Source organism: Trichomycterus rosablanca, chromosome 19 (assembly GCF_030014385.1).
Source record: "Trichomycterus rosablanca isolate fTriRos1 chromosome 19, fTriRos1.hap1, whole genome shotgun sequence".
NCBI classification, from domain to species: domain Eukaryota; kingdom Metazoa; phylum Chordata; class Actinopteri; order Siluriformes; family Trichomycteridae; genus Trichomycterus; species Trichomycterus rosablanca.
The window spans coordinates 8,236,838-8,263,250 of NC_086006.1; the positions used below are offsets into that span (position 1 = coordinate 8,236,838).

Here is a 26,413-nt window from a genome sequence, read left to right on the forward strand (position 1 = left end):
CCCCACAATATGACACAATATATGATGGAATCAGTACGTGTAAAACAGGTGCAATATATACAATGTTTATTATTAATATAATATGTAAGTATTGTATAATTACCCTTAGCTCTCCCTTTAACAAATAAATTGACATTTGCAAACTCCACTGTACAACTTGTACTACCACTGGTCTGTTGTAGAAAAGTGGATGACTAAATATTTCCGATTCCAGTTTGCTTATAATGTTGAAACAGCGACTAACATGAAGTATTTTCGCCCCGTAAAACATTCCTGGAATTCACTGTCTTAATTATTGCTTTGAAAGCTTCTTTCTCGACTGTCTATAGAGGAATCGTGTCCTTGCATTTGTGGATTGTTACTGCGTTCGTAATGTCGTTGTTTGCAACAGCTGTGGCTCGACGAACCGTGCAGTATATAGTTCTTCTGGTGAATAATTGGTCTTCCTCTCTTCATCCTCCATCTGTTTTTGTTTATTTTTTTCACCATACTGAGAAAACCTCTCTCATTTGTTAACGCAGTCATGCTAATGCTACCTGGTTAACTCGTAAACTGTATCTAATCTGCACTGTGCTCCATAGGGCTTTTAGCAGTGAACAATATTATATAACTTGATGACTACTGAAGCCTACAGCTGTTGTATTAATTGTATGGCAGTATTTCAAAAATCCACACTGTATAAGGAATCAAAGGCTGTATACCAAATGTACAGTCATACTGCCAAGCACTATCTACAAGCATGCATTTATAGGAATAAAAATGGTATTTTTATTAAATGAGCACAAATTCCTAAGGACACACTGCCTTTCATAGGAGCTGTTACAGCTGCAAATGAGGGCTGGGGCATATTTATGTGAATGGTATTGCAATGTGTTGTGTAACACAATCAGGGATGTTCCATCACTGTGTCTGAAGTGCCAGGCAGGCCAGCCAAAGTTTTCGGAAGCCTTGTAAGCCTAGAATAGCATTTCTACACTTTGTAAATTTGCAGATTTGTCTCAAAAATGTGGATGCCAACGTGAATTATTAAAGCATTAAGCTAATCTAAAAAGCAAGAAAAAACATGGGTAAATAGCCTTTATGATGATAGTACACAGTAATGATTGACCCCTAGGGGCTTTTAGATATGCACATCTGTTTCCAGACAGAGCAGCAGGCTAGACTTTGTTGTTTCAGATCAATATTTAGACAGGCTACACCCTGCATCCCACACCACACTATTTTTGACAAGTTCTATTCACATCACGTTCATTATCTAGGTATCTGATGAAATGTGACTGGCTGAATAAACCATCAGATCTTAAATTAATCAACATCATTTTACAAGCAAGTTGTAACACACGGTTACAACCTATAAAGATTAGGAATATGTTCCAATGTAACATATCAGGTTTGTGTTCTAATATACACTGATCAGACATAACATTAAAACCACCTCCTTGTTTCTACACTCATTGTCCATTTTATCAGCTCCACTTACCATATAGAAGCACTTTGTAGTTCTACAATTACTAACTGTAGTCCAGCTTTGTTAGCTTCTTTCATGCTGTTCTTCAATGGTCAGGACCCCCACAGGACCACTACAGAGTAGGTATTATTTGGGTGGTGGGTCATTCTCAGCACTGCAGTGACACTGACATGGTGGTGGTGTGTTAGTGTGTGTTGTGCTGATATGAGTGGATAAGACTAGTCCACCAACCAAAAACATCCAGCCAACAGCACCCAGTAAGCAGCGTCCTGTGACCACTGATGAAGGTCTAGAAGATGACCAACTCAAACAGCAGCAATAGATGAGCGATTGTCTCTGACTTTACATCTACAAGGTGGACCAACTAGGTAGGAGTGTCTAATAGAGTGGACAGTAAGTGGACATGGTATTTAAAAACTCCAGCAGCGCTGCTGTGTCTGATCCACTCATACCAGCACAACACACACTAACACACCATCACCATGTCATTGTCGCTGCAGTGCTGAGAATCATTCCGCAATTTTTTAAACTCGATTTATTAAGAATTTCAAAATCAAATGACATCACTTTTCTACACAGTCACCTTCCTTTTCGATGCATTTTTGCCAGTGTCATACCATTGTAATGCAATCAGCAAAAAATGCTTATGGTTGAGCGTGTAGCCACTAATGCACCACTACTTTCACATCATCTTCACATAAAAATCTTCTTTCCCTTAAAGCTTCCTTGAGCGTCCAAAAAGGAAAAATCAGATGACGCAAAATCCAGACTATAAGCTCTCTCTGATACCCCTTTTCCACCGACGCGGCACGGAGCCCGTTCCGGTTCCCGAACTTGACTTTGAACCGGTTCCGCGTGTTTCCACCGGAAAAAAGAGGTTCCAGACAGCGAACTAGCAGGCCAATCTGGCACCACAGAATACTTGGTTTTTCAGCCCGAACCGTGACGTCACATGTGGGCGTATCATGTTGTACAGCATAGCGACAGCAACAATGCCGTCAGCTGGGGTCTCGTATGGAGATTAATGCTGCATTTTTATCTTTTAAAGTTCACCTGATTACAATTTTGAGCCAGTTTGCCGCTGATATTTTCAAAGCGCCTTTAAAAAGGTGAATTGTGTGATATAACGTGATAAGTGACCCGGACAGAACGAACAACGTTTAATGTGAAAAATAAAGCGTGAAGCTTTTTCAACTCCCCGAGCTGCATAAACACACGTGAAGTAAATCCAGCTAAACACAGATGCATGTGGTATTTTAGAGTAGATTTGATGGTTATTTCACACAGATGGATGTTCGTGTTGTGGAACTTTAGTGATCTTTCACCGCTCAAGCCAAGCACTGAGCAAATCGGCTATTTTCGCCGAGAGTCACGGTGAAAGCGAAGCGCAAAACGCTTCTCACGTTAATGAACTAAAGAAAACAACAATTGAAACAAACACGTCACGTCTTCTTATAACCGATTGTTAGATCAATGCTTTTTACAAAAAAACAAACATCTGTAACAGCATCACAAATGCTCGCACATAATCTACACACTCCGCCATGATATTACTACTCTGTACTTTCGTTAAGTAACGCCCACCGTTGATGACGCAGGCTTGGTTCTCAAAAAACTGGTGAAAACGTGACTCGGTTCTCTACAGAACACCAAAGTTCAGAGAAACCTGAACAGAACCGGTTCAAGAACCATGGTTTTTTTGGTGGAAAAGGGGTATTAGTCTCTCAGACACGACCAATTACTCCTCCTCCCACCCTCACTGTTTCCAACCAAAATATAAAAGTGCTGAAACTTTTTGAAGATCCCTCGTATATCGAGTTCCACCATTCCAAAAATTCAGTTTTCAATTTTATCTTTGCTGTAGCTACTGTGTGAGCAAGCCAGACCTTCTGATCGAAATCAATCTCATCAAAAGCCTTCTCAGAGTCTCCTCCAAAAATAAAACCTTCCCATGGGCTTGACCAGGCCTAAGCCAGTCAGTTCCTCTTGATTGAGGCAGGACTATTGAGAAATTCTCCAGAGAGATGACTTCACGCTGCTTCCGACTCACGTTCTATTCACACGTCACATCCACACAACACACCATCCGACATATTGTACAATACAGCTCACCAGCACTGCCCAGCTACAGCCTCGGCAGCTGATTTATATAGGGCAATCGAGCACATGGCAGAGTGAAATATCTGCCTTATGGCCCAGCAAGCTGAGGCTTGATGATTGCAGATGTTTTTACAGATGTGACCCTGGCATTTTATTTAAATACACTATTTGGTGTCAAGTGTCCAAATTAAAACATCTTGTGTTATATGAGGTGTCTCTTTTCTTTAGACTGGAACAAAACAGAAGACATAAGACATATATTGCTTGGTAAAAAATTATTGTTACCTTTTGAAAGGTAACACAGTTGTAACACATAATTGCATTGTGGTAATAGTTTAAACAGACTAATTCTGAATTAATTAGTTTAATAGGCTCACAGCCGGTTAAAAAGGAGAAAATTACTCATCCCACTGTATATAAGTCTGTGAATATCACATAGATAGATAGATAGATAGATAGATAGATAGATAGATAGATAGATAGATAGATAGATAGATAGATAGACACAGACAGACAGACAGACAGACAGACAGACAGACAGACAGACAGACAGACAGACAGACCAGACAGACCAGACAGACCAGACAGACCAGGAATAACCCCTCATCTACAAGCAAGACCCAAAATGGCCAGTTTGGACTTTGCCAAAATGCATCTTGACAAACCACAAACCTTCTTGTAAAATAAGAGCATTTTGTAAGCCACACCAACTCCATGTTTTTAGAATAGCAATTAAGCTTTTAAGAAAAGAACACCATGCCTACTGAGAAACATTGAAGAGGTTCCGTGATGTTTTGGGGTTGCTTTACTGCTTCAGGCACTAGGTGCATTGAATCTGTATGTGTGTGTAAGTGTTTCAGCCTAGTGTCAAACTCTGCACATGCAGATCTGTGTGTAAGTATTTATTCTTTTTTTTTAAAAATATGCTTATTATCTTATAATAACACCATTATAATGTTGTCAGGAAGAGCTTTAAGATACCGACTGCTTCTTTAACATGCTTAATTAGAATTTGGAATAAACAGTCTGCTAATGATTACCATTTAAAATCAGCATTCAGAATGCTAATTTATTTCTGCTCATTATATTTTTTAATTAAATAATTTATAAATATAAACAGAAAATACTAGATAACAGTCAGGCTGTGCTATAGAATATTAAGAGTAACAATATTACTATCCATGCTAAGATCTGTCATGGCATGGGTGACGAGCATATGTGAGAATATACCATCAACATGTAGGCATAGACAGAGTTAGGAGAGACATTAGCTGCCATCAATTTCCCAGAAAGTTTATGGTTACTTCAGCAAGACAAGACCAGGCCACATTCTGCTTGCACTACAACAGCATGACTTCATAGACACAGGGTACATGTGCTTGACAGTCCTGCCTGCTGTCCAGATCTGATAATATATGGCACGTCATAAAGAGAAGAATCAGACAATGGTGACCATGGACTGTTAAGCAGCTGTAGTCTTGTATAAAAAGAAATTGGCAAAAATTTGTATCAGGATAAAGTGGTGGTAAAACATGAAACTAAAATGAAATTAAAATGATTTAAAGAATATAAAATAATTGTAAAAAGTTTATGTTACAACTGTAGCACTTCACGGTTGTATTAGGAGTGCCTTAATTTGGTGAAAAAAGAAGATGATCTCTAAATTAAAAGTTATTTTTTAACTGATAATTAACCAAAAATGACTGCTTTGTAATTACTGGTTAACTGATCAATTATTGACATCTCTAATTTACAAAGCTGGGCAGTAAAAAAGTGGAAATCTTTTCTTTTAACTTTCAAAAAAAATGTTTTTTTGAAAAGTTTTAACTTGAAGAAAATTTAGGCTTTTTGTAAAGAAGGTAGAAGGGTAACAAGATGTTTGGCCACATCTGCAGCTTAATCCTGACTCTCAGTGCTACTGCTTATGGTAAATCAGTCAAAGCTGAGGAATGAAGAACGCCTCGTCCCAGAAGTACCCTGATGTAGGTCAGTGACCCTGTACTCCCATAAATATTTTCCAATGTTTTCTGCATTGCTTAATAGAAAACACTCAACACAACAACATATTTAATAAAACAATATGGAAACAGCAGCAAAATGTAGACAAGTAGTTTTATTGGTTAGTTGTCAAGTTGATATTGGTCTGAAACACTGGCTCAAAACCAGATCAGCTCAACCATATTAAGTCCACTGACATACACATTATTGCCAAAAGTTAGCATCCATTATGTGTTAAAGAAACACCCACAGCTAGCTACAAGATGTATGAAATCAATTACGTCTCTTTGTGTCAACAGTTTAACAAAATCACTTTTCATTTCCAGCATGACTGAGGTCCATATAGACATGTTTCGGCAAATCAGATGGCCAGGTGTTCACAAACTTTTGGTCATATAGTGTATGTAATTAAATGACTGGAAGAAATGTGATGATAACTGTGTTCTGTCTTCACACGGTTAAGCTTTATCAAAGGACAGCACCGTCATGACTGTGATGATTTGCATCCCTTGATGATAAAAAAGCATTTGTGTTTGCATTTGTGCTTTGTTCGCTTTGTTCTGTATTGGAATTATACAGTGTATCACAAAAGTGAGTACACCCCTCACATTTCTGCAAATATTTCATTATATCTTTTAATGGGACAACACTATAGACATGAAACTTGGATATAACTTAGAGTAGTCAGCGTACAGCTTGTATAGCAGTGTGGATTTACTGTCTTCTGAAAATAACTTAACACACAGCCATTAATGTCTAAATAGCTGGCAACATAAGTGAGTACACCCCACAGTGAACATGTCCAAATTGTGCCCAAATGTGTCGTTGTCCCTCCCTGGTGTCATGTGTCAAGGTCCCAGGTGTAAATGGGGAGCAGGGCTGTTAAATTTGGTGTTTTGGGTACAATTCTCTCATACTGGCCACTGGATATTCAACATGGCACCTCATGGCAAAGAACTCTCTGAGGATGTGAGAAATAGAATTGTTGCTCTCCACAAAGATGGCCTGGGCTATAAGAAGATTGCTAACACCCTGAAACTGAGCTACAGCATGGTGGCCAAGGTCATACAGCGGTTTTCCAGGACAGGTTCCACTCGGAACAGGCTTCGCCAGGGTCGACCAAAGAAGTTGAGTCCACGTGTTCGGCGTCATATCCAGAGGTTGGCTTTAAAAAATAGACACATGAGTGCTGCCAGCATTGCTGCAGAGGTTGAAGATGTGGGAGGTCAGCCCGGCAGTGCTCAGACCATACACCGCACACTGCATCAACTCGGTCTGCATGGTCGTCATCCCAGAAGGAAGCCCGCAAACAGTTTGCTGAAGACAAGCAGTCCAAGAACATGGATTACTGGAATGCCCTGTGGTCTGACGAGACCAAGATAAACTTGTTTGGCTCAGATGGTGTCCAGCATGTGTGGCGGCGCCCTGGTGAGAAGTACCAAGACAACTGTATCTTGCCCACAGTCAAGCATGGTGGTGGTAGCATCATGGTCTTGGGCTGCATGAGTGTTGCTGGCACTGGGGAGCTGCAGTTCATTGAGGGAAACATGAATTCCAACATGTACTGTGACATTCTGAAACAGAGCATGATCCCCTCCCTTCGAAAACTGGGCCTCATGGCAGTTTTCCAACAGGATAACGACCCCAAACACAACCTCCAAGATGACAACTGCCTTGCTGAGGAAGCTGAAGGTAAAGGTGATGGACTAAACCCAATTGAGCACCTGTGGCACATCCTCAAGTGGAAGGTGGAGGAGTTCAAGGTGTCTAACATCCACCAGCTCCGTGATGTCATCATGGAGGAGTGGAAGAGGATTCCAGTAGCAACCTGTGCAGCTCCGGTGAATTCCATGCCCAGGAGGGTTAAGGCAGTGCTGGATAATAATGGTGGTCACACAAAATATTGACACTTTGGGCACAATTTGGACATTAATGGCTGTGTGTTGAGTTATTTTCAGAAGACAGTAAATCTACACTGCTATACAAGTTCTACACTGACTACTATAAGTTATATCCAAGTTTTATTTCTATAGTGTTGTCCCATGAAAAGATATAATAAAATATTTGCAGAAATGTGAGGGGTGTACTCACTTTTGTGATACACTGTATTTGGTGACTGATGAGGCCATTAAAATGAGCTGAACTTATTATGTTTATAAAACCAGTTTTAGATAACTTGTACCTCTGGACATGGTACAGTATTATGCGGGGAATACAGTAGCCGGGCGGCACAGGGGCTTGGGGGTCGCCTCACAGCAAGAAGGTCCTGGGTTCTTTCTGTGAGGAGTTTGCATGTCTCCCAGAGTCTGCGTGGGTTTCCTCCGGGACCTCCGGTTTCCTCCCACAGTCCAAAGACATGCAAGTGAGGTGAATTGGAAATACAAAATTGTCCATGACTGTGTTTGATATTAAACTTGTGAACTGATGAATCTTGTGTAATGAGTAACTACTGTTCTTGTCATGAATGTAACCAAAGTGTAAAACATGACATTAAAATCCCAATAAACAAACAAACAAAACAGTAGCCTGTACTTGAAGCTTAAGCTAAGTAAACACTGCAAATATTGCCTTAAAAATATTTACATAATCAGACCTTCCTGTTCCAGTTTTTCACTGGTGTTTTGCGGAAGAAGGTAAGTTCTTGTTTAGTGTGAAAAACTGTGGCGTAGACAAAAACATGTACATCTGCCCAAAGGTGACGACAATTAACATCACAAAAACTAAAAGGAAATGGAAAAAATAAATATACCCCTGACTAATGACGGTATTAATTATATCTTTAATTCCCATATTAAAATCATTTCATATAGCTGAAGCAGTGTGAGAAAAGGACAGAAAAGTAACTATGAACCACACACACACAATATGACCAGAGCTTGGATTAACGGCATAACAAGGAAAGGCGTTTTACAGACTTTTAGGATCAGTTTTAATCCAAAGTCATTGTATATTTTATGACCACATTGCTCAAAACAATAAAAGGATATCCTTCAAACAAATCTGTAGAGGAAGCCAAAGTGAAAACTCATGAGTGGTTTTTCTTTAATCGTTATGACGTGAGAGTTTAAATATTATTGACTTGTGAAGTGTCTGACTTGCCTACACAAGCTTAACATCAAGGTAACATTTTGCACATTCTTTACGTGACCTTTAAATGGGGGAGAACAATACGTAAGATAATGATTGGATAACAATTTTACTATTAACAGACTCCAGAGAAATCTGAGAATTTAGGGAAATCTCTGGGTATACAGGGCCAACAGGGTCAAAAAACAATACTGAATGCCTGTTACCTTTGTTCCCTTATATGGCACTGTGTTCAGACCGGACATTCTTCATACAGTATGCTTGGGAACACTTTGCTATGGCTTCTAGAACTTCAAGTTTAATTAACTGCAAATTTACTACCCAAACTGGAAGCCATATAATTAACAATATTCTCTCAGCTCAAACTCATCTCATATTGCCTGACGCAAAGTGGTAACAAGTGCTGGGGTCTGATGAGTCCACTATAAATCGCTAGAAAAAAATCTACTATAATCTACTGCAGCAACTGGTGTCCTTAGTTCCCAAATAATGAAATGGAAAGGTGATGTCACACAGTAATAAACACGCCCATGTCCTAACTTTTTTGGAATGATCTGCAGCCAACTAATTTAGAATGACTGTGTGTATATATGGTATGGTTTTTAATTGGGTGCAGATCAAACTAATTTGGAAATAACTGCTGTGCTTTATATATTTATATTCTGGGTTAACTGGGTTTGCAATGTGGGAAACACTGACTGTCCAGTAAGCTCATGGTCAGGTGACTGCAATTATGTAATTAAAATGACATGCAGCAGAATAACTTGATGTTTAACTAGAACCAGCATACCATTACCACCTTCAATTCAGTGTTCAGTCTCAGTGTTTTTCTATAACTTATTGAAACGCTGATGTTTGCGTTGTAAGGATTGCAACCTGTCAGTGATTGATCCTATGCACTGCAATCTGTATAAATTATAGCTATAAGTGCACCTGCATGACCCTCTTCTGCAATTTTATAGTGTAATATAAATCCATGTTTGCTGCCAGTGGATAAAAACAATGTGGGTGGTGTGTCTAAATACTTTTGGCCACATGGTGTACTCACTCACTCTCAGTCACTCACTGTCTTAACCGCTTATCCAATTAGGGTCCAGGGGGGGGAGGGAAGGCACGCCAGTCCATCGCAGGGCAAACACACATACACAAAAACACACCCATTCTCCTATAGGGCAATTCAGTGTCTCCAATTAACCTGACTGCATGTTTTTGGACTGTGGGAGGAAACCAGACCTCACGGAGGAAACCCACAAAGACACAGGGAGAACATGTAAACTCCGCACAGAAAGAATTGGACCTTCTCGCTGTGAGGCGACAGTGCTACCCACCGAGCCACCCCACATGGTGTACATTTATAAGGAAAATGTCATGACAGTCTTGGAATGTCGATGATTTCTAAAGCTGTTCTTTTTTCTTTTATTGGGTGGGTTCACAAAATAAGACAAAATCAACTGGTATGGAAAAGTACTTAAGTTTAAATCTTAGCAGTGCTACAACAGGCAGTGTCGGAGGGAGGGAAGGTTGTGGAAGCAGTAGGAGAATCAAGCATAGTGTGACTGTGTGGGAACCCACCACTGGTAGGTAAAAAGAAGTGACCATCAACTGCACGCATGTTAAAAGTCTGTGTGTCTCTCCTTGCACCATGGAGGTGGTGAAGTGCCAGAGAAATCACAGACGGGAACTGGAAGCTACAAAATTGAAAAATATTCCATAACAATTTTAAAATGAGATCTCCAACAAGCTAAAGACCAGTTGTCCACATACTTTTGGCCAATTTATTTTGCATGAGCACAGACAGTCCATTTAAAAGTGGGCTATAAATAAGCAGGACACAAACTGCGAGCATCATGGAGTTGATGACCAACCAGGGATTACAGTGTTAATTCCTGATTTAGCTTGCTGAAGCAACTGGCAAAGAAAAGTGATGTCTCACCAACAGTTCCTCTTCCACAGTTGCTTATAACAGCTCAGAAAAATTGCCAACATCACCTCTACAGCCTTTATAAAAGTTTTCTTTCTATCTTTTCCATCAGAATCTAAGCTCCACAACCTAATCTGATATTTAAATCACAAGAAGATCATGAGGTGGCACCAGTTTGTTAGCTGTGTGCTAGCCTTACCTAATAATAACATGTTTCATTGCAATTTATCTTGCCAGCATCCTGAATCCCAGATTACCAGCTGCATTTGGCTAGCAGGCCTCTTAGCTATGTGCTAACATTAGCCAAATAAAAATGCATTTAATATAAAGTATTATTAAGTCCACAATTAGACAGTTATTGTGTTGTTTGTTTGTAGCTGTGACAAATGCAAGCTAATACAGTATTTTAGCAGTTAGCAAGTGCCAAATATCATGGAATAGCGGTTATCAGTCTATGGGGCATATACAAAATACAACACGTAACTGTTTTTAATACATTTTCAACAGGTCAATCTGGACTGCAGGCCAGTCAAGCACACACACTCTGTTAAAGCTATTCTGAATGACATGGTCCTGCAGAAATAACCGTGGACTTTACAGATGATGCCTCGTCATTCTAAAATCCAAAAATACACCTCCACGTCAATGGTACCTTCACACACATGCAAGTCACCCATGCTGTGGGCACTCATGCATCCACATGCCTGAATAGATGTTGGCTTGATGACCATGTTCCAAAATGACCAATTCACCTAATTGTGGAATGTTTCAAATCTCTGTAACTTCAATATTCTAGAGACTTTTCACTCTTATTTTACACCTGTCCCAACTTTTCTGAGTGTGTTACAGGCATTACATTCAAGTGGGTCAGCCAAAACAATAAAAGTAATTTCTTTGTAATTCTGTCAGTTAATTCTTGGTTTTCTTTGATTTTACATAATGTACCAATTTTTTCCAGAGAGGGAGGTGGTAGTTTGGTATTTACCCTTATTTGCCAACTTTAATTACAAAACAGGAAACATTCTATTCCTGGAAATGGATCATTGTGCTCTTGATAGCTCTATCAATAGTTCACATACCCAGACCATTACTACCGTATTACAAAGCAGCGACTGACTCAGTCACTGATTATAATTTCCTAACATAAAACAGACTTAAGTACTCTCTTGAGTATGTATGCTTAAATGATGTACAAATACTTATTGGTAAAGTATAAAACTGAAAAAATAACAGACTTTATCAAAGTTATTAGTCAGACACAATGCTTAGTCAGTCAATTAGTACTGAACCTACAGTAACCCTTCAAAACAAAAGACTGACCAATGGAAAAAGTGCTGTTTTATGAGTAAAGAGTCAGCATCCTAAATGCATGTTACCCTACGTTCACAGATAAAATTACAGTGAACAGGAGAAGCGCCTTGAAGTGGGCAAAATCATGAAACACTCTCTTACCTCCCAAAAAAATACAAAAGTGAAGTGGTGTTTTATAATTACCCCTAACATAAGTGAACACCACCCGTCAGATGACTGCCATCCTATTTAAGGTACACTCCTTCCCTTGCTTGCATCATACCCATTATCAATAAGTAAATTACTAACTAAAATGCTGTGAAATAAGCACTTCTAAATGAACACACTGAAGCAAGAGGTTTACGTAAGTAGGTGTGTTTTTAAAATGAGGTCACTGTCTAAAAAAAGCTGAGAAACTGTGCTACACTGTTACTATCCTTAAATTGAATCAGACAATTGTGTTAATTATCATTTATTCATTTAATCATGTCAATATACCCATTTAATCATGCTCAGGATCATGATGGAAATACTGGGCACAAGGCAAGAATACTATTAAACCAGGCACCAACCCAATGCAGGCCACAACAGACTCAACAACTGACTTACTCAAACCTAATGACAAGCTAATATACCTGCTGCATGTCTTTGGGAGCTGGAACTTTAACCTAATCACTATTTTTTACAGTACTGAGAAATGTGTTAATTTTCTTTATTGACTCACATTCATTAATGCATAATTCATTTATAAATCTGGAAACACTGGTTACAAGGCAGAAATACAACTGGACAGTTTGCCAGTTTATCACAGGGCATCACACGATCACTTATAATTTAGCCAATCCACTTACTGACATACAGTACTTTAGGCAGTAAACTGGATTATCTGGAAGAAATCCCATTTGGACATAGAAGACTTGTCAAACAATTTGGAACTTGGAGCAGTTCGGTGCCCACAATAGATGTGCTGGAAAAGGGAACCATCAGTGCTATTTTCACAGGCGGTGTCATTTCAGATCTATGTGTGTGTGGAAAAAGGCAGTGGTACTGGACTAGCAAGTAGAAGGTCACTGGTTCAAACCCAACCACTGCCAGGTTGCCACTGTGGTGCCCTTGAGCAAGACCCTTAATCCTCAATTGCTTAGACTGTATACTGTGGATAAAAGCGTCTGCTAAATGCTGAAAATGTGAATAAAAGAGATGAAGAAAATAGGACCAATGATGTCACCAGGTCTGTTTATTACAGTGGTGGCATATACACCAGTCAGGCATAACATTAAAACCATTAAAATGTCCTTGTTTCTACACTCACTGTCCATTTTATCAGCTCCACTTACCATATAGAAGCACTTTGTTTTTCTACAATTACTGACTGTAGCCCATCTGTTTCTTTACATACTTTTTAACCTGCTTTTACTCTGTTCTTCAATGATCAGGACCCCCACAGTGCAGATATTCTCAGCACTGCAGTGCCACTGACATGGTCGTGGTGTGGTAGTGTGTGTTGTGCTGGTATGAATGGATAAGACACAGCAAGGCTTATAGAGTTTTCAAACACCTTACTGTCACTGCTGGACTCAGAATAGTTCACCAACCAAAAATATCCAGCCAACAGTGCCCCGTGGGCAGCGTCCTGTGACCGCTGATGAAGGTCTAGAAGATGACCAACTCAAACAGCAGCAATAGATGAGCGATCGTCTCTGACTTTACATCTACATTGCTGTGTCTTATCCAATCATACCAGAACAACACACACTAACACACCACCACCATGTCAGTGTCACTGCAGTGCTGAGAATGATCCACCACCCAAGTAATACCTGCTTTGTGGTGGTCCTGAGAGAGTCCTGACCATTGAAGAACAGCATGAAAGGGGGCTAACAAAGTATGTAGAGGAGCGGATGGACTACAGTCAGTAATTGTAATACTACAAAGTGCTTTTATATGGTAAGTGCACAGTGGGTAAAATGGACAGTGAGAAAATCACCAACCTGACCTGTTCCCCTTTAAGCGCACATGTTCCTGTGTAACTGTGCCAGCCAGAGATGGAAACCTGACCCCATGTTCAAAGAGCTGCTTAGAGAAAGTGTACAAGTGTGTGGTGGTTTATGAGCTCAGCTATAGACTTGAATGAACTTGCCTTCTCCTGTACTCATCCCTTTCTCTCCTGACTTTAGCCAGGACGTTATAGATGGCCCTGAGTTCAGGGGTGATGGTGTCGATCTGCACTCCTACTCCATCCGGATGAGTCCATGAAACTCCGGGTCCACGATGCAGCTCCAGCCGGCCTCCAGCCCTCCTGCTGGGCGAGATAGTCCAGATATTCCCGGGTGTCCTGGGCTCGCGTGACGGGCCCGAAAGCGGACAGTCGGAGTCGGTTTGGACGCCTTGTTCCCTGGATAAAAAGGCTCTATATCGGCACTCCTCTAACGCACGCTGGAGCTGAGTCTCCAGCACTTGGTTCCTGCGCTCCAGATCATGCACTTTAGCCAGGAATGAGCGAAAGCGCAGGTTTAGGGTTTTTAAAACGTGGATGTTGGAGCCTAAATCGTTCCGTAATGCGCTGCTTACTCCAGAACCTGGTACCGGTACTGGAGAAATACCGAGAGGACGAGAAAACGGAGTCTCCAAGTGAAGAGGAGGGTCTGGAAAACGGCGTGGAAAATCCTCCATCCTGGGCTGTTTCATTCAAAACAACAGCAGGTCCGCAGGGTGCACCTTGTTTATCTAACGTCAGGAGAAGATATAAACATAGCCGAGGTCTGCATGTAGACTAATAGACTAACAATATGGCTTAAAGACTAACTGTATCATTAGTGTGTTTCTCTTTCTTTTGTGTGCTGCTGAGAAACCGCTATAACTCCCATTCAGCTCAGCTCGGCTAAAATAGCTCCTCCAAACGGGAAATGGTAGGAGGAGAAAGCTGGATACACCGCCCTCCTCCTCACACAATAGCATGTGTACAGAGAGAACTACAGTCAAACACAAAAGCCCAAAATATTCATTTAATTTCTTCTCAACGTGCCCCTACAATGATGTATATTAAAGTTCATTCATTAACAGTCTGTTTTACCACAGTTTTATCCAATTCAGGGTCGCTGTGGGTCCGATTCACTGGGTGAAAGGCTGGAAACACCCAGAACAGGTCACCAATCCAGAGAACTACAGTCAAACACAAAAGTCCAAAATATTCATTTAATTTCTTCTCAACGTGCCCCTACAATGATGTATATTAAAGTTCATTCATTAACAGTCTGTTTTACCACAGTTTTATCCAATTCAGGGTCGCTGTGGGTCCGATTCACTGGGTGAAAGGCTGGAAACACCCAGAACAGGTCACCAATCCAGAGAACTACAGTCAAACACAAAAGCCCAAAATATTCATTTAATTTCTTCTCAACGTGCCCCTACAATGATGTATATTAAAGTTCATTCATTAACAGTCTGTTTTACCACAGCTTTATCCAATTCAGGGTCTCTGTGGGTCCGATTCACTGGGTGAAAGGCTGGAAACACCCAGAACAGGTCACCAATCCAGAGAACTACAGTCAAACACAAAAGCCCAAAATATTCATTTAATTTCTTCTCAACGTGCCCCTACAATGATGTATATTAAAGTTCATTCATTAACAGTCTGTTTTACCACAGCTTTATCCAATTCAGGGTCGCTGTGGGTCCGATTCACTGGGTGAAAAGCTGGAAACACCCAGAACAGGTCACCAATCCAGAGAACTACAGTCAAACACAAAAGCCCAAAATATTCATTTAATTTCTTCTCAACGTGCCCCTACAATGATGTATATTAAAGTTCATTCATTAACAGTCTGTTTTACCACAGCTTTATCCAATTCAGGGTCTCTGTGGGTCCGATTCACTGGGTGAAAGGCTGGAAACACCCAGAACAGGTCACCAATCCAGAGAACTACAGTCAAACACAAAAGCCCAAAATATTCATTTAATTTCTTCTCAACGTGCCCCTACAATGATGTATATTAAAGTTCATTCATTAACAGTCTGTTTTACCACAGCTTTATCCAATTCAGGGTCGCTGTGGGTCCGATTCACTGGGTGAAAGGCTGGAAACACCCAGAACAGGTCACCAATCCAGAGAACTACAGTCAAACACAAAAGCCCAAAATATTCATTTAATTTCTTCTCAACGTGCCCCTACAATGATGTATATTAAAGTTCATTCATTAACAGTCTGTTTTACCACAGCTTTATCCAATTCAGGGTCGCTGTGGGTCCGATTCACTGGGTGAAAAGCTGGAAACACCCAGAACAGGTCACCAATCCAGAGAACTACAGTCAAACACAAAAGCCCAAAATAATCATTTAATTTCTTCTCAACGTGCCCCTACAATGATGTATATTAAAGTTCATTCATTAACAGTCTGTTTTACCACAGCTTTATCCAATTCAGGGTCGCTGTGGGTCCGATTCACTGGGTGAAAAGCTGGAAACACCCAGAACAGGTCACCAATCCAGAGAACTACAGTCAAACACAAAAGCCCAAAATATTCATTTAATTTCTTCTCAACGTGCCCCTACAATGATGTATATTAAAGTTCATTCATTAACAGTCTGTTTTACCACAGCTTTATCCAATTCAGGGTCGCGGTGGGTCCGATTCACTGGGTGAAAAGCTGGAAACACCCAGAACAGGTCACCAATCCAGAGAACTACAGTCAAACACAAAAGCCCAAAATATTCATTTAATTTCTTCTCAACGTACCCCTACAATGATGTATATTAAAGTTCATTCATTAACAGTCTGTTTTACCACAGCTTTATCCAATTCAGGGTCGCGGTGGGTCCGATTCACTGGGTGAAAGGTCACCAGTCCATCACAGAGCATACACAAATTCACAGACATCCCAAGTTGCAAAAACTCATTTCAGGGAGGTATCCCCCAAGCCAAAATAAATAAATAAAAAAACCTAAAAAAAACTCTCGCACACACCAAAGGATAACTGCGGTCAAGCCAGCATCCACTTCGAAATGCTCAGTCAACTCAGCCGCCACATTGATTGTGAAGATGTGCGTATACTAAACATTACGGTAATAGCGTCTAAGAGGTTTAGTAGGTCATATATGTATAAAATAAGGTGTGAAGTGATTTTTCCCTCGCTGATCTTCACTTGTGTTTATACTGTGTACTGTAATTTGTAGACGGTCCCTTAGCACTTGCTGTGCTCACAGCTGCCTGTACAATATAACAAGCTCTGTGGTTTTCACAAGACAAACATTTGTGAAGAGAAGTAATTTGTAGCTGTTTTTCTTGAATGTCAAAAACGACAATTTGCTATTGTTAAGCCTATAGCACCGTTTCTAGTGCACTATGTAGTGAACATGAATGCGTTATCTAATACATAATTTAGTGCACTATGTAGGGAACATAAATCAATTGTCTAAAATACTGTCTAGTACAGTGTTTCCCAACCTTTTTGACCTGTGGCACATATTTTACATTGGAAAAATCACAAGGCACGTACCAAATTGGATAATCTTCCACGGCACACCTGATGATTTCTCACGGCACACTTATGTGCCGCGGCACAGTGGTTGGGAACATGAATGTGTTATCTAATACACTATCTAGTGCACTAGGTAGGGAACATAAATCCATGATCTGATATACAATCTAGTGCACTGTGTAGGGAACATAAACCAATTGTCTAATTCACTATCTACGGCACTATGTAGGGAACCTAAATCCGTTAACTAATACGCTACCTAAAGCATTATGTAAGAAACATAAGTCTATTATCTAGTAGTGTTTCCCAACCTTTTTGAGCCATGGAACATATTTCACGTTAGAAAAATCTCAAGAGGTTGTACTGCCCTCTAGTGGAAGAGAATGTAATTGTTCTGCCTGTCACTACACACCGCAGTACCAATCAGGTGAAATGAAACACTGATCTAGTACACTAACCCTAGAAACAAATTATTTTCTAATATACAATCTAGTGCACTATGTAGGGAACATCAATCTATTATCTTTCCCATTATATAGTGCACTATGTAGTACACATTAATGTGTTTGTGACGTTAACAGTTAGCAGCACCTAAAAGTCACCCATATCAAATCCTTTGGTGTGTGCGAGAGGTTTTTAAGGTTTTTTTTTTTTTTTAAGGGGGGGGTGGGGGCCTGGGGGGTCAGGGTCGAGGTCCGGGGGTACCTCCCTGAAATGAGTTTTTGCAACTTGTGATGTCTGTAGTATAGAGATTCCTGTTTATTATTATAAACTGTTTAAGTTTATGACTTACCATCAAACTTCAGGAGCTCAGCAGGGCGCCTCTTCACTCTTCTCTGTTATCTTTTTGTTCCATAAATAACAGTTTAGCCAGTTTATCTTAAAGCAGATACACTGCTTGTACTTTAACAGACTAATTTCTGAGAATTAAAGAACTGCAAACACTAAATTTGTATTTGGTGCGGTTCACCTGATGCCAAGCTCTGTGTGTGTGTGTGTGTGTGTGTGTGTGTGTGTGTGTGTGTGTGTGTGTGTGTGTGAGTGTGTGTGTGTGTGCGTGTGTGTGGAGGCAGATACAGCTGGTTGCAATCAGTGCTGCCAACAGTGTTGCCAACGCCTCAGTAAGGAAAGTAGCTATTGGCTGTCCTAGAAGTCGCTAAATGACGTCATCGCCTAATTTGCATAAGGTTAATTTGCATGACGCCGTTCCAACTCTATATCGTAAAGCTCACTGATGTAACCCCGACTCAGATACAGCATGGGGATTCGAACCCACACCCAACTGCCACGCCCGTTTTTGTCCCCATTCACTTCCATTCATTTTTTGAAAGTTCGAGATATCGACGCCGTTCCAACTCTATATCGTAAAGCTCACTGATGTAACCCCGACTCAGATACAGCATGGGGATTCGAACCCACACCCAACTGCCACGCCCGTTTTTGTCCCCATTCACTTCCATTCATTTTTTGAAAGTTCGAGATATCGACGCCGTTCCAACTCTATATCGTAAAGCTCACTGATGTAACCCCGACTCAGGTACAGCATGGGGATTCGAACCCACACCCACCTGCCACACCCGGTTTTTGTCCCCATTCACTTCCATTCATTTTTTGAAAGTTTGAGATATCGTCGCCGTTCCAACTCTATATCGTAAAGCTCACTGATGTAACCCCGACTCAGATAAAGCATGGGGATTCGAACCCACACCCACCTGCCACGCCCGGTTTTTGTCCCCATTCACTTCCATTCATTTTTTGAAAGTTCGAGATATCGACGCCGTTCCAACTCTATATCATAAAGCTCACTGATGTAACCCAGACTCAGATTCAGCATGGGAATTCAAACCCACGCCCAACTGCCACGCCCGGTTTTTGTCCCCATTCACTTCCATTCAATTTTTGAAAGTTCGAGATATCGACGCCGTTCCAATTCTAAATCGTAAAGCCCACTGATGACTCCCTGAGTTGGATAAAGCATTGGGAGACGCGCGCCCGCTTGACCGGCACACGGCAATCACACTCGCATTTTCTCCGGAAATGCACTCTCAGAGGTGGAAAGCGTACTAAAATATTGTACTCAGTTAAAAGAACTATTACTTTAATGAATTTTTTACTAGTCTAAAAATCTACTCAAGTAAAAATGAACTTAGTTAAAATGTACTCAGAGTAAACGTTACTTAGTTACTTTTTTAACAGGAGGGCGTGTCTCTTCCGTGTAATGCAAATACGACAAGTGGATATAAATCTCACAATAGTTGTTTTTAATTAAAATATAATAGAAAAAAACATGTTGATACAACATTTAAAACATTTAGGGATGTGTAGTGTGTAATTTTAGTCAGTGATAGCTCAGTGGTTAAGGTACTGGACTAGTAAACAGAAGATTGCCGGTTCAAGCCCCGCCACCACCAAGTTGCCACTGTTGGGTCCCTGAGCAAGGCCCTTAACCCTCAGTTGCTCATTGTGTAAGTCGCTTTGGATAAAAGCATCTGCTAAATGCTGAAAATGTAAATGTAGTCCCATAAAACTTTTTTAAACTATATAACCACTAGTGATGTGTCGTAGAATGATTCGATTCTATTGAACGGCACTTTAAACTGAAATAAAGGAACCGATTCGCGTTTTTGGGATTCGTTATACATATACGGCTCTTTAAAAGGAACCGAGACAAAAGATCCGACTCCCTATTGCAGACTTCACTGCAGCAGTTTCCCAGACGCGATTTTCTTACTCAGTAACGGATGTTATTTAAAATGTAGCGAATTACAATTCTTAGTACAAAACATACTTAAGTAAAAGTAAAATTACAGGCTGTAAAATCTACTTTATAAAACAGATAGTTCCGGTCCTAAAATCTGATTGGCTGAGATGCGTTCGAAGCCGTTGTAAAATCCCCGATAAACGCACACCTATGACCACCTCACATCATTCCATATTAATACGCCACTGAATAGAAAAAATTAATGTTATTTTCGCCCTCATGTTGCCTAGCAACACTGTTAATCGAACTGTTTTGCGTCGCGGAAGAATGCTTTATTGTAAGTTTATACACAATAAATACATATATGAATTAAACATTGTTGTATTTATTATATTTTATGTTGACCGCCGTTTTATAAAAGCAATAAGCCACTCGAGAACGTGCATTACTGTTATGATTTTAGCACGGGGAAAGAAGTTTTAGGCACTCCGCTTCGCGTCGTGCCAAAAACATCATCCCCGTGCTAAAATCACAGTAATGCACGGCCTCTCGTGGCTTATTGCTTTATTAAAAAGTACAAGTACACACAAAAACTACTTAATTACAGTAACACGAGTAAATGTAATTCGTTACTTTCCACCTTTGTGTAATTTACGCTGTAAAAGGAATAACATTGTGGGAGAGACAAAAAGTGGGTAAAAAAACACCCTAAATATGTTAAGAAGTACAAATGAACATTCTTCTGTTGATTCTTGGTTTGTTTTTGTTTTTTAAAGACAACACTGAGCTACTCTGGGCAGGGTTGCCAGATTTCGACAGCCAAAATGCATGATAAAACGCCCAAAACACAGGATAAGCAGATGATGTTTAGCATTTCACAAATAATAAACCAGTTAAAACATCATGACGTACAAATTCATATCTTAAAATGTACAGATCAGCAATTATACATTATTATAAAGGACAAATTATTTTTGCTTGCATGTCTTTGAAGTAGCCTACCAAGTTTGTAAAATGCATTATTTATGATAGGACACACAAACCTTTGAACTGTAAACTACTGTAAACATCAAACATTAGAAAAGGTGACTATGAACTGTCAAAACTGAATTTCACAGTTCAACAACATCATGATTACAGTTGAACTGTAAACTTCACAGTCACTACTATTCAACACTGGAAGAGGTGATCATGAACTTCATAGTAACATGAGAGTTCACAGTTGTACTCATGGTTTAACTGTAAAGTTGACAGTAGAACTATGAACTATTATGGTTCAACTGTAAACTTGTAAAACTTTACAGTACATTTTTCCTGGGGTTTGTTTGTTTATTAGGATTGTAACGTCATGTTTTACACTTTGGTTACATTCATGACAGGAACAGTAGTTACTCATCACACAAGGTTCATCAGTTCAGAAGTTTAATGTCAAACACAGTCATGGACAATTTAGTATCTTCAATTCACCTTACTTGCATGTCTTTGGACTGTGGGAAGAAACCCGGACCAGGACCCACTCCACCTGGGAATTCGAACCCAGGACCTTCTTGCTGTCAGGTGACGGTTAATATTAATAATACTATGTCATTCATTCCCCTGTATACAGAAACAGATGTTTAATTTTAAAACCATCGCCAATAAAGTTGGTCTGCCTTTACTGACAATATAACTTTTCTTCTTATGCTGTATGCAAAGACCTGACTTCATGACTGTACTGAAAAATCAAATCCATGCCAGAAAGAATCAACACATTTGGATTGGTCAAACATTTTAACCTGAGTTTTGCTAAAAGCTTAATGGCAGCAGTAAACTGGCAGCTACTGTTTAAGGTGAAAATAGCTAAGGGACCAATAACCATTGCTTGTATGCAGTATGTAAAGTAGTGTTAAATAGCAGTGATTTTAAAAAAGAGAATAAAGCACAAAATCATTATAATAACTTTTATTTCCATAAATGCAAATGCACTGAAAATACTACACTTTCAATTCTAAATCAAAACATTATCAACATTTAGCCAGTTTGTGTTAATCCTTTACAGAAAGTTAAGAAAAAATGAATATTAGGCTGTTCAAAATAATAGCAGTGCCAGCATTTTTCTTTAAAAACTCAAAAAATGTATCTATAAACTGAAAAAAATGTTTGAGGTTTCACTTTACTTTAAATTACTGAACTAATATTTAGTGGCATAACAATTGTTTCCAAGATCTGTGTTGCATGGAGTCGACCAACTTCTGGCACCTCTGAACAGGTATTCCAGTCCAGGATGATTAGACGACATTCCACAGTTCTTCTGCAATTTTGGGTTTTGCCTCAAAAGAACGCATTTCAGATATCAGCCCACAAGTTCTCTATGGGACTGAAGTCAGGGGATTGGGCTGGCCACTCTATTACCTCAATCTTGTTTGTCTGTAATCAAGATGTTTTGGGTCACTGTCATGTTGAAACACCCATTTTAAGGACATTTCTTCTTCGACATATAGGGCAACATGATCTCCTCAAGTATTCTGATATATTTAAACTGATCCATGATCCCTCGTATGCCATAAATAGGCGTAACACCATGGTATGAAAAACATCCCCATATCATCATTTTGTACCACCATGCTTTACTGTCTTCACAGTGTACTTTGGCTTGAATTCAGTGCTCGGGGGTCATCTGACATACTGTCTACGTCTATTGGACCCAAGAAGAACAATTTTGCTTTCACCAGTGCACAAAATGTTGAGCCATTTCTCTTTGGACCAGTCAATGTGTTCCTTGGCAAACTTGAACCCATTCAGGACACGTCTTTTTCTTAACAACGGGACTTTGCAAGGAGTTTTAGCTGGTAAATTGGCTTCACTTAATCATCTTCTGTACTCACTGGTAACTCCAGATGTTCCTTGATCTTTCTGGAGGTGATCATTGGCTGAGTATTTGCCATTTTGGCTATTCTTCAATCCTTTCGAACAGTAGTTCCACGCTTCCTTCTGCGTCTTTCAGGTTTTGGTTTTCACTTCAAGGCATTTGAGATCATTTTAGCTGAGCAGGCTATAATTTGCTGCACTTCTCTGTATGTTTTTTCCATCTACAATCAACTTTTTAATCAAAGTACACTGTTCATCAGAACAATGTCTGGAACAACCCATTTTACCCAGTATTTCAGAAGGAAATGTGCTATGACCAACCTGTGGAACATTTGCCACCCTCCTACCTTAAATAAGGGCCAAAATTGACACCAATTCTTCTGCAGAATGAATGACTTCACCAATTGAACTCCTCACTGCAATTATTTTGAACAACCCCCTTTCAATCAATGCTTCGATTACTCAGAATGAGCGGCATGCATGTCCTAATTGTTGGGTTTGTTTTGTTTTCATTACTCTACTCACTTTCAAGTAAATTATTTGCTATGTAGAAATATCACTTCTACTAAAAACAGTGATTTATCAGGTTAATGGTGTTGGACTGCTGTTTTTTTGAACACCACTGTATGTATATGCAGATTTTATGTATGTATATGCAGCAGACTGATGCAGCACAGGAGGCGAATGCTCTGATCATTCAGTCACAGAAATCATTGAAATCCCAATTAATGACAGATGTCCTTAAAAGCATATATAAACTTCTGATAAGTGAATAATTGTTTCATAAATGAAGAAGTTATGCAGGTTAACCTGATTAATCTGGACTGGCACAAAATATAAAAATATCCTTTTTTTTATTTATTTAAATAAATAAGTTCATTTTGTTTATATACTCAAATACTCAACAAAGAGTCGTGTGGGATTCTTACAGCTTTATTCATTTGAGATAATTCAAAAAGCAGACATTCAGCAACAGTTGAACATTGTAGCAGCGGGAAGAGGCGATTAAACACTAACTGGATTCTTTAATTTTTTTTAACCACACCATGCATTCAGCTCAGAGTACAAGATTACCCTTTAGAGGTGTATATATTGTTTATATAGATATATTATGAATTCAGTTTTCACCAAGACCAAGACTGTTTCTCGGTGGCACCTTGCTCATCAGAAAAAAAGGAAAATAACAAAACAAAAGAAAAAATCTTTCTGTGAGACATTTTGGTTCATGTTTAGGGGGAAAAACAATCACAAATGAAAAGCCCACAAAGAATCTAGTGTTGCGAACCCAACCACGGCAAAGAAAAAAAAAAACGTCCAAAAATAAAGATAAGGATGTAGGCCCTTTTATTATCTCGAGTTTCTGAGTTTTACAATGGAAGATAAAACCCCGTTCCAAATGCATATCAAATTACATTAATGTACGCCTTAAAATATCCTGCATTCTGTATCACTTAATGGAACAGATAAACCCCAAACAATCATGTTTAATCAAACAAGAAGGATTTGTCCTTCTTACAAATGACAGACAACTGAACACCACTGCAAAATGTCCAGAAACAAAGTGCATGACACCAAGAGATCAATCCAAACTTTTTTTGTGAAGCTGCTGCTTGTCACCACTCTGGAAGTTAACTCGAACAGAACCCCAAAACAAACAAACAAAAATAAACAACAGAAACAAACTAAAAACCATCAAAACTGTATGCGTTTTTTACTCAGTTATTCAATTCCCACACGTTTAAAGTTACTTAAAGAGATCAACAGCGAATCGGATTTGCACGGCACGTCTCAGTGAATTAGATGTTACAGAAATAATCGTGATGAATGAATTTAACTTGCTGGAATACAAATACAATTTCAGATTTAGGTGAGTTATATTTGAAGATGCTGTCGTAGAAAAAAAAATAAATGAAGAATGAACATCAGGAGTGAAGGTGGTGGTGAATGAGAGATTTGGGAACCCAGACCCAGATTGAAAGGCGTCCCTTCGAGTTGTAATTGCATCGTCCGAGTGGAGGACAGACCCCTTGATTGAGAAACACCTGGACTGAGCGAGCTGGATGGGGAGGGGGGGTGTTGGCTGGATCTCATCAGGGCACTGAGTTCAACAGGTCCTGCAGAAAACCATCAGGGTCTGGGATGTCTGAGAGAAGCCCTGTCAAAAAAACCAAAACAAACTAGTTAGAAAGTGAGAATAGCTGCCTCAGCATTAACACAACATATGGACTACGCATAACATTACGACCTCTGACAGGTGAAGTGAATAACTCTGATTCTCTCTGTATCAAGGCACCTGTTAGTGGGTGGGATATATTACGCAACAAGTGAACATTTTATCCTCAAAGTTGATGTTAGAAGCAGGAAAAATGAGCAAGCGTAAGAATTTAAGCGATTTTATCACCAAATTGTGATGGCTAGACGACTGGGTCAGAGCATCTCCAAAACATGTCTTGTGGGATGTTCCCGGTCTGCAGTGCTCAGTATATATCAAAAGTGGTCCAAGGAAGAAACAGTGGTAAACCAGCGACAGGGTCATGGGCAGCCAAGGCTCATTGAGGCACGTGGGGAGTGAAGGCTGGCCCATGTGGTCTGATCCAACAGACGAGCTACTGTAGCTCAGATTGCTGAAGAGGTTAATGCTGGTTCTGATAGAAAGGTGTCAGAATACACAGTGCATCACAGTTTGTGTATGAGGCAGCAAACGGGGGGCCAACACAATATTAATAATCCTATGTTGAACCCTGCCCTGATCGAAGAGATCGAAGCTAACCCGTATCCCCTCCGAAACACGAGCAGCAGCCAGATGCATCTTTGCCACCCACACATTGATGAGTTTGGCGCCACCTAGCGTTGCATGCGGAGAGACACACCCTAAGGGCACCCTCTCCCATCTCTTGTGCAGGCGCCTCTAATCACCCGGCAGAGAACGTAATCGCATTCTGACAGAGAGAGACCCACATCCGGTTCTTTGTCCCACCCCCCCCATATGAGCAACCGGCCAATCGTTGCTCATACAGCCACTCAGCTTCGAACCGGTGAAGCAAAGCTGGATTCAATACCACGTACTCAGAATCCAGTCCTGGTTGCAGGGCGTCTTTTTACCGCTGCGCCACCTGAGCGGCTAATTACATGTTTTTAAAGCATGGAAACAATTCACGACACATAAATACAACATTAACACCAGACTTGGGCAGGTGCAGGGCAGGCTTCAGCATGTAAGGGGAGAGTCTAGCAATGTTGCCTAGCAAGGTGGACAGGAACAAACTCTGGATGCAAAATGCATCATTTTTACTTACCTACAACATCTAGGAACTCTGAGAAGGAATCAGCAGGCATGAGCTCATCCTGGAAAGCCCTCAGTATCCTTTCTGAAGCCTCGTACATGGGCATGTCATTGTGCCGTACATACTCTGCCAGTGAGTAGGACCAGCCTCCCTCTGTGTTACTGGTGGGTACTTTCTGTAGTGGTTGCAAATTAAAAATTGTTTAGAAACCAGTGAGGAGTTTCACGATTAATAGATCAT

General features: G+C 40.1%; 2 protein-coding genes and 2 long non-coding RNA genes across 9 annotated transcripts in view; all 4 read right to left on the bottom strand.

Annotated features, from left to right (window-relative positions):
* iffo2a (intermediate filament family orphan 2a) overlaps positions 1-14,552 on the bottom strand; it is a 36,503-nt gene extending 21,951 nt beyond the window's left edge. Inside the window, exon 1 of the mRNA XM_063015763.1 lies at positions 14,005-14,552. Coding sequence (XP_062871833.1) covers positions 14,005-14,552 — 548 coding nt within the window. The remainder of the gene's footprint in view (positions 1-14,004) is intronic.
* Positions 14,553-14,881: 329 nt separating this feature from the next.
* On the bottom strand, positions 14,882-15,923 carry LOC134334007 (uncharacterized). Its single transcript, XR_010015437.1, has 6 exons — positions 15,888-15,923; positions 15,698-15,786; positions 15,508-15,596; positions 15,318-15,406; positions 15,128-15,216; positions 14,882-15,026 (listed from the first exon to the last, which is right to left on the bottom strand). It is a non-coding gene; the product is annotated as an uncharacterized LOC134334007 (long non-coding RNA).
* A 353-nt stretch (positions 15,924-16,276) lies between these two features.
* Positions 16,277-16,698, bottom strand: LOC134333467 (uncharacterized). Its single transcript, XR_010015386.1, has 3 exons — positions 16,648-16,698; positions 16,458-16,546; positions 16,277-16,356 (listed from the first exon to the last, which is right to left on the bottom strand). It is a non-coding gene; the product is annotated as an uncharacterized LOC134333467 (long non-coding RNA).
* A 7,103-nt stretch (positions 16,699-23,801) lies between these two features.
* Positions 23,802-26,413, bottom strand: part of ubr4 (ubiquitin protein ligase E3 component n-recognin 4) — a 59,176-nt gene continuing 56,564 nt past the window's right edge. For all 6 annotated transcript variants that reach the window (XM_063015582.1, XM_063015580.1, XM_063015581.1 and 3 more), the window contains 2 exons: positions 26,186-26,348; positions 23,802-25,044 (listed from right to left, as the gene is read on the bottom strand). In XM_063015582.1, coding sequence (XP_062871652.1) covers positions 24,980-25,044; positions 26,186-26,348 — 228 coding nt within the window. In that variant the 3' untranslated portion in view covers positions 23,802-24,979. The remainder of the gene's footprint in view (positions 25,045-26,185; positions 26,349-26,413) is intronic.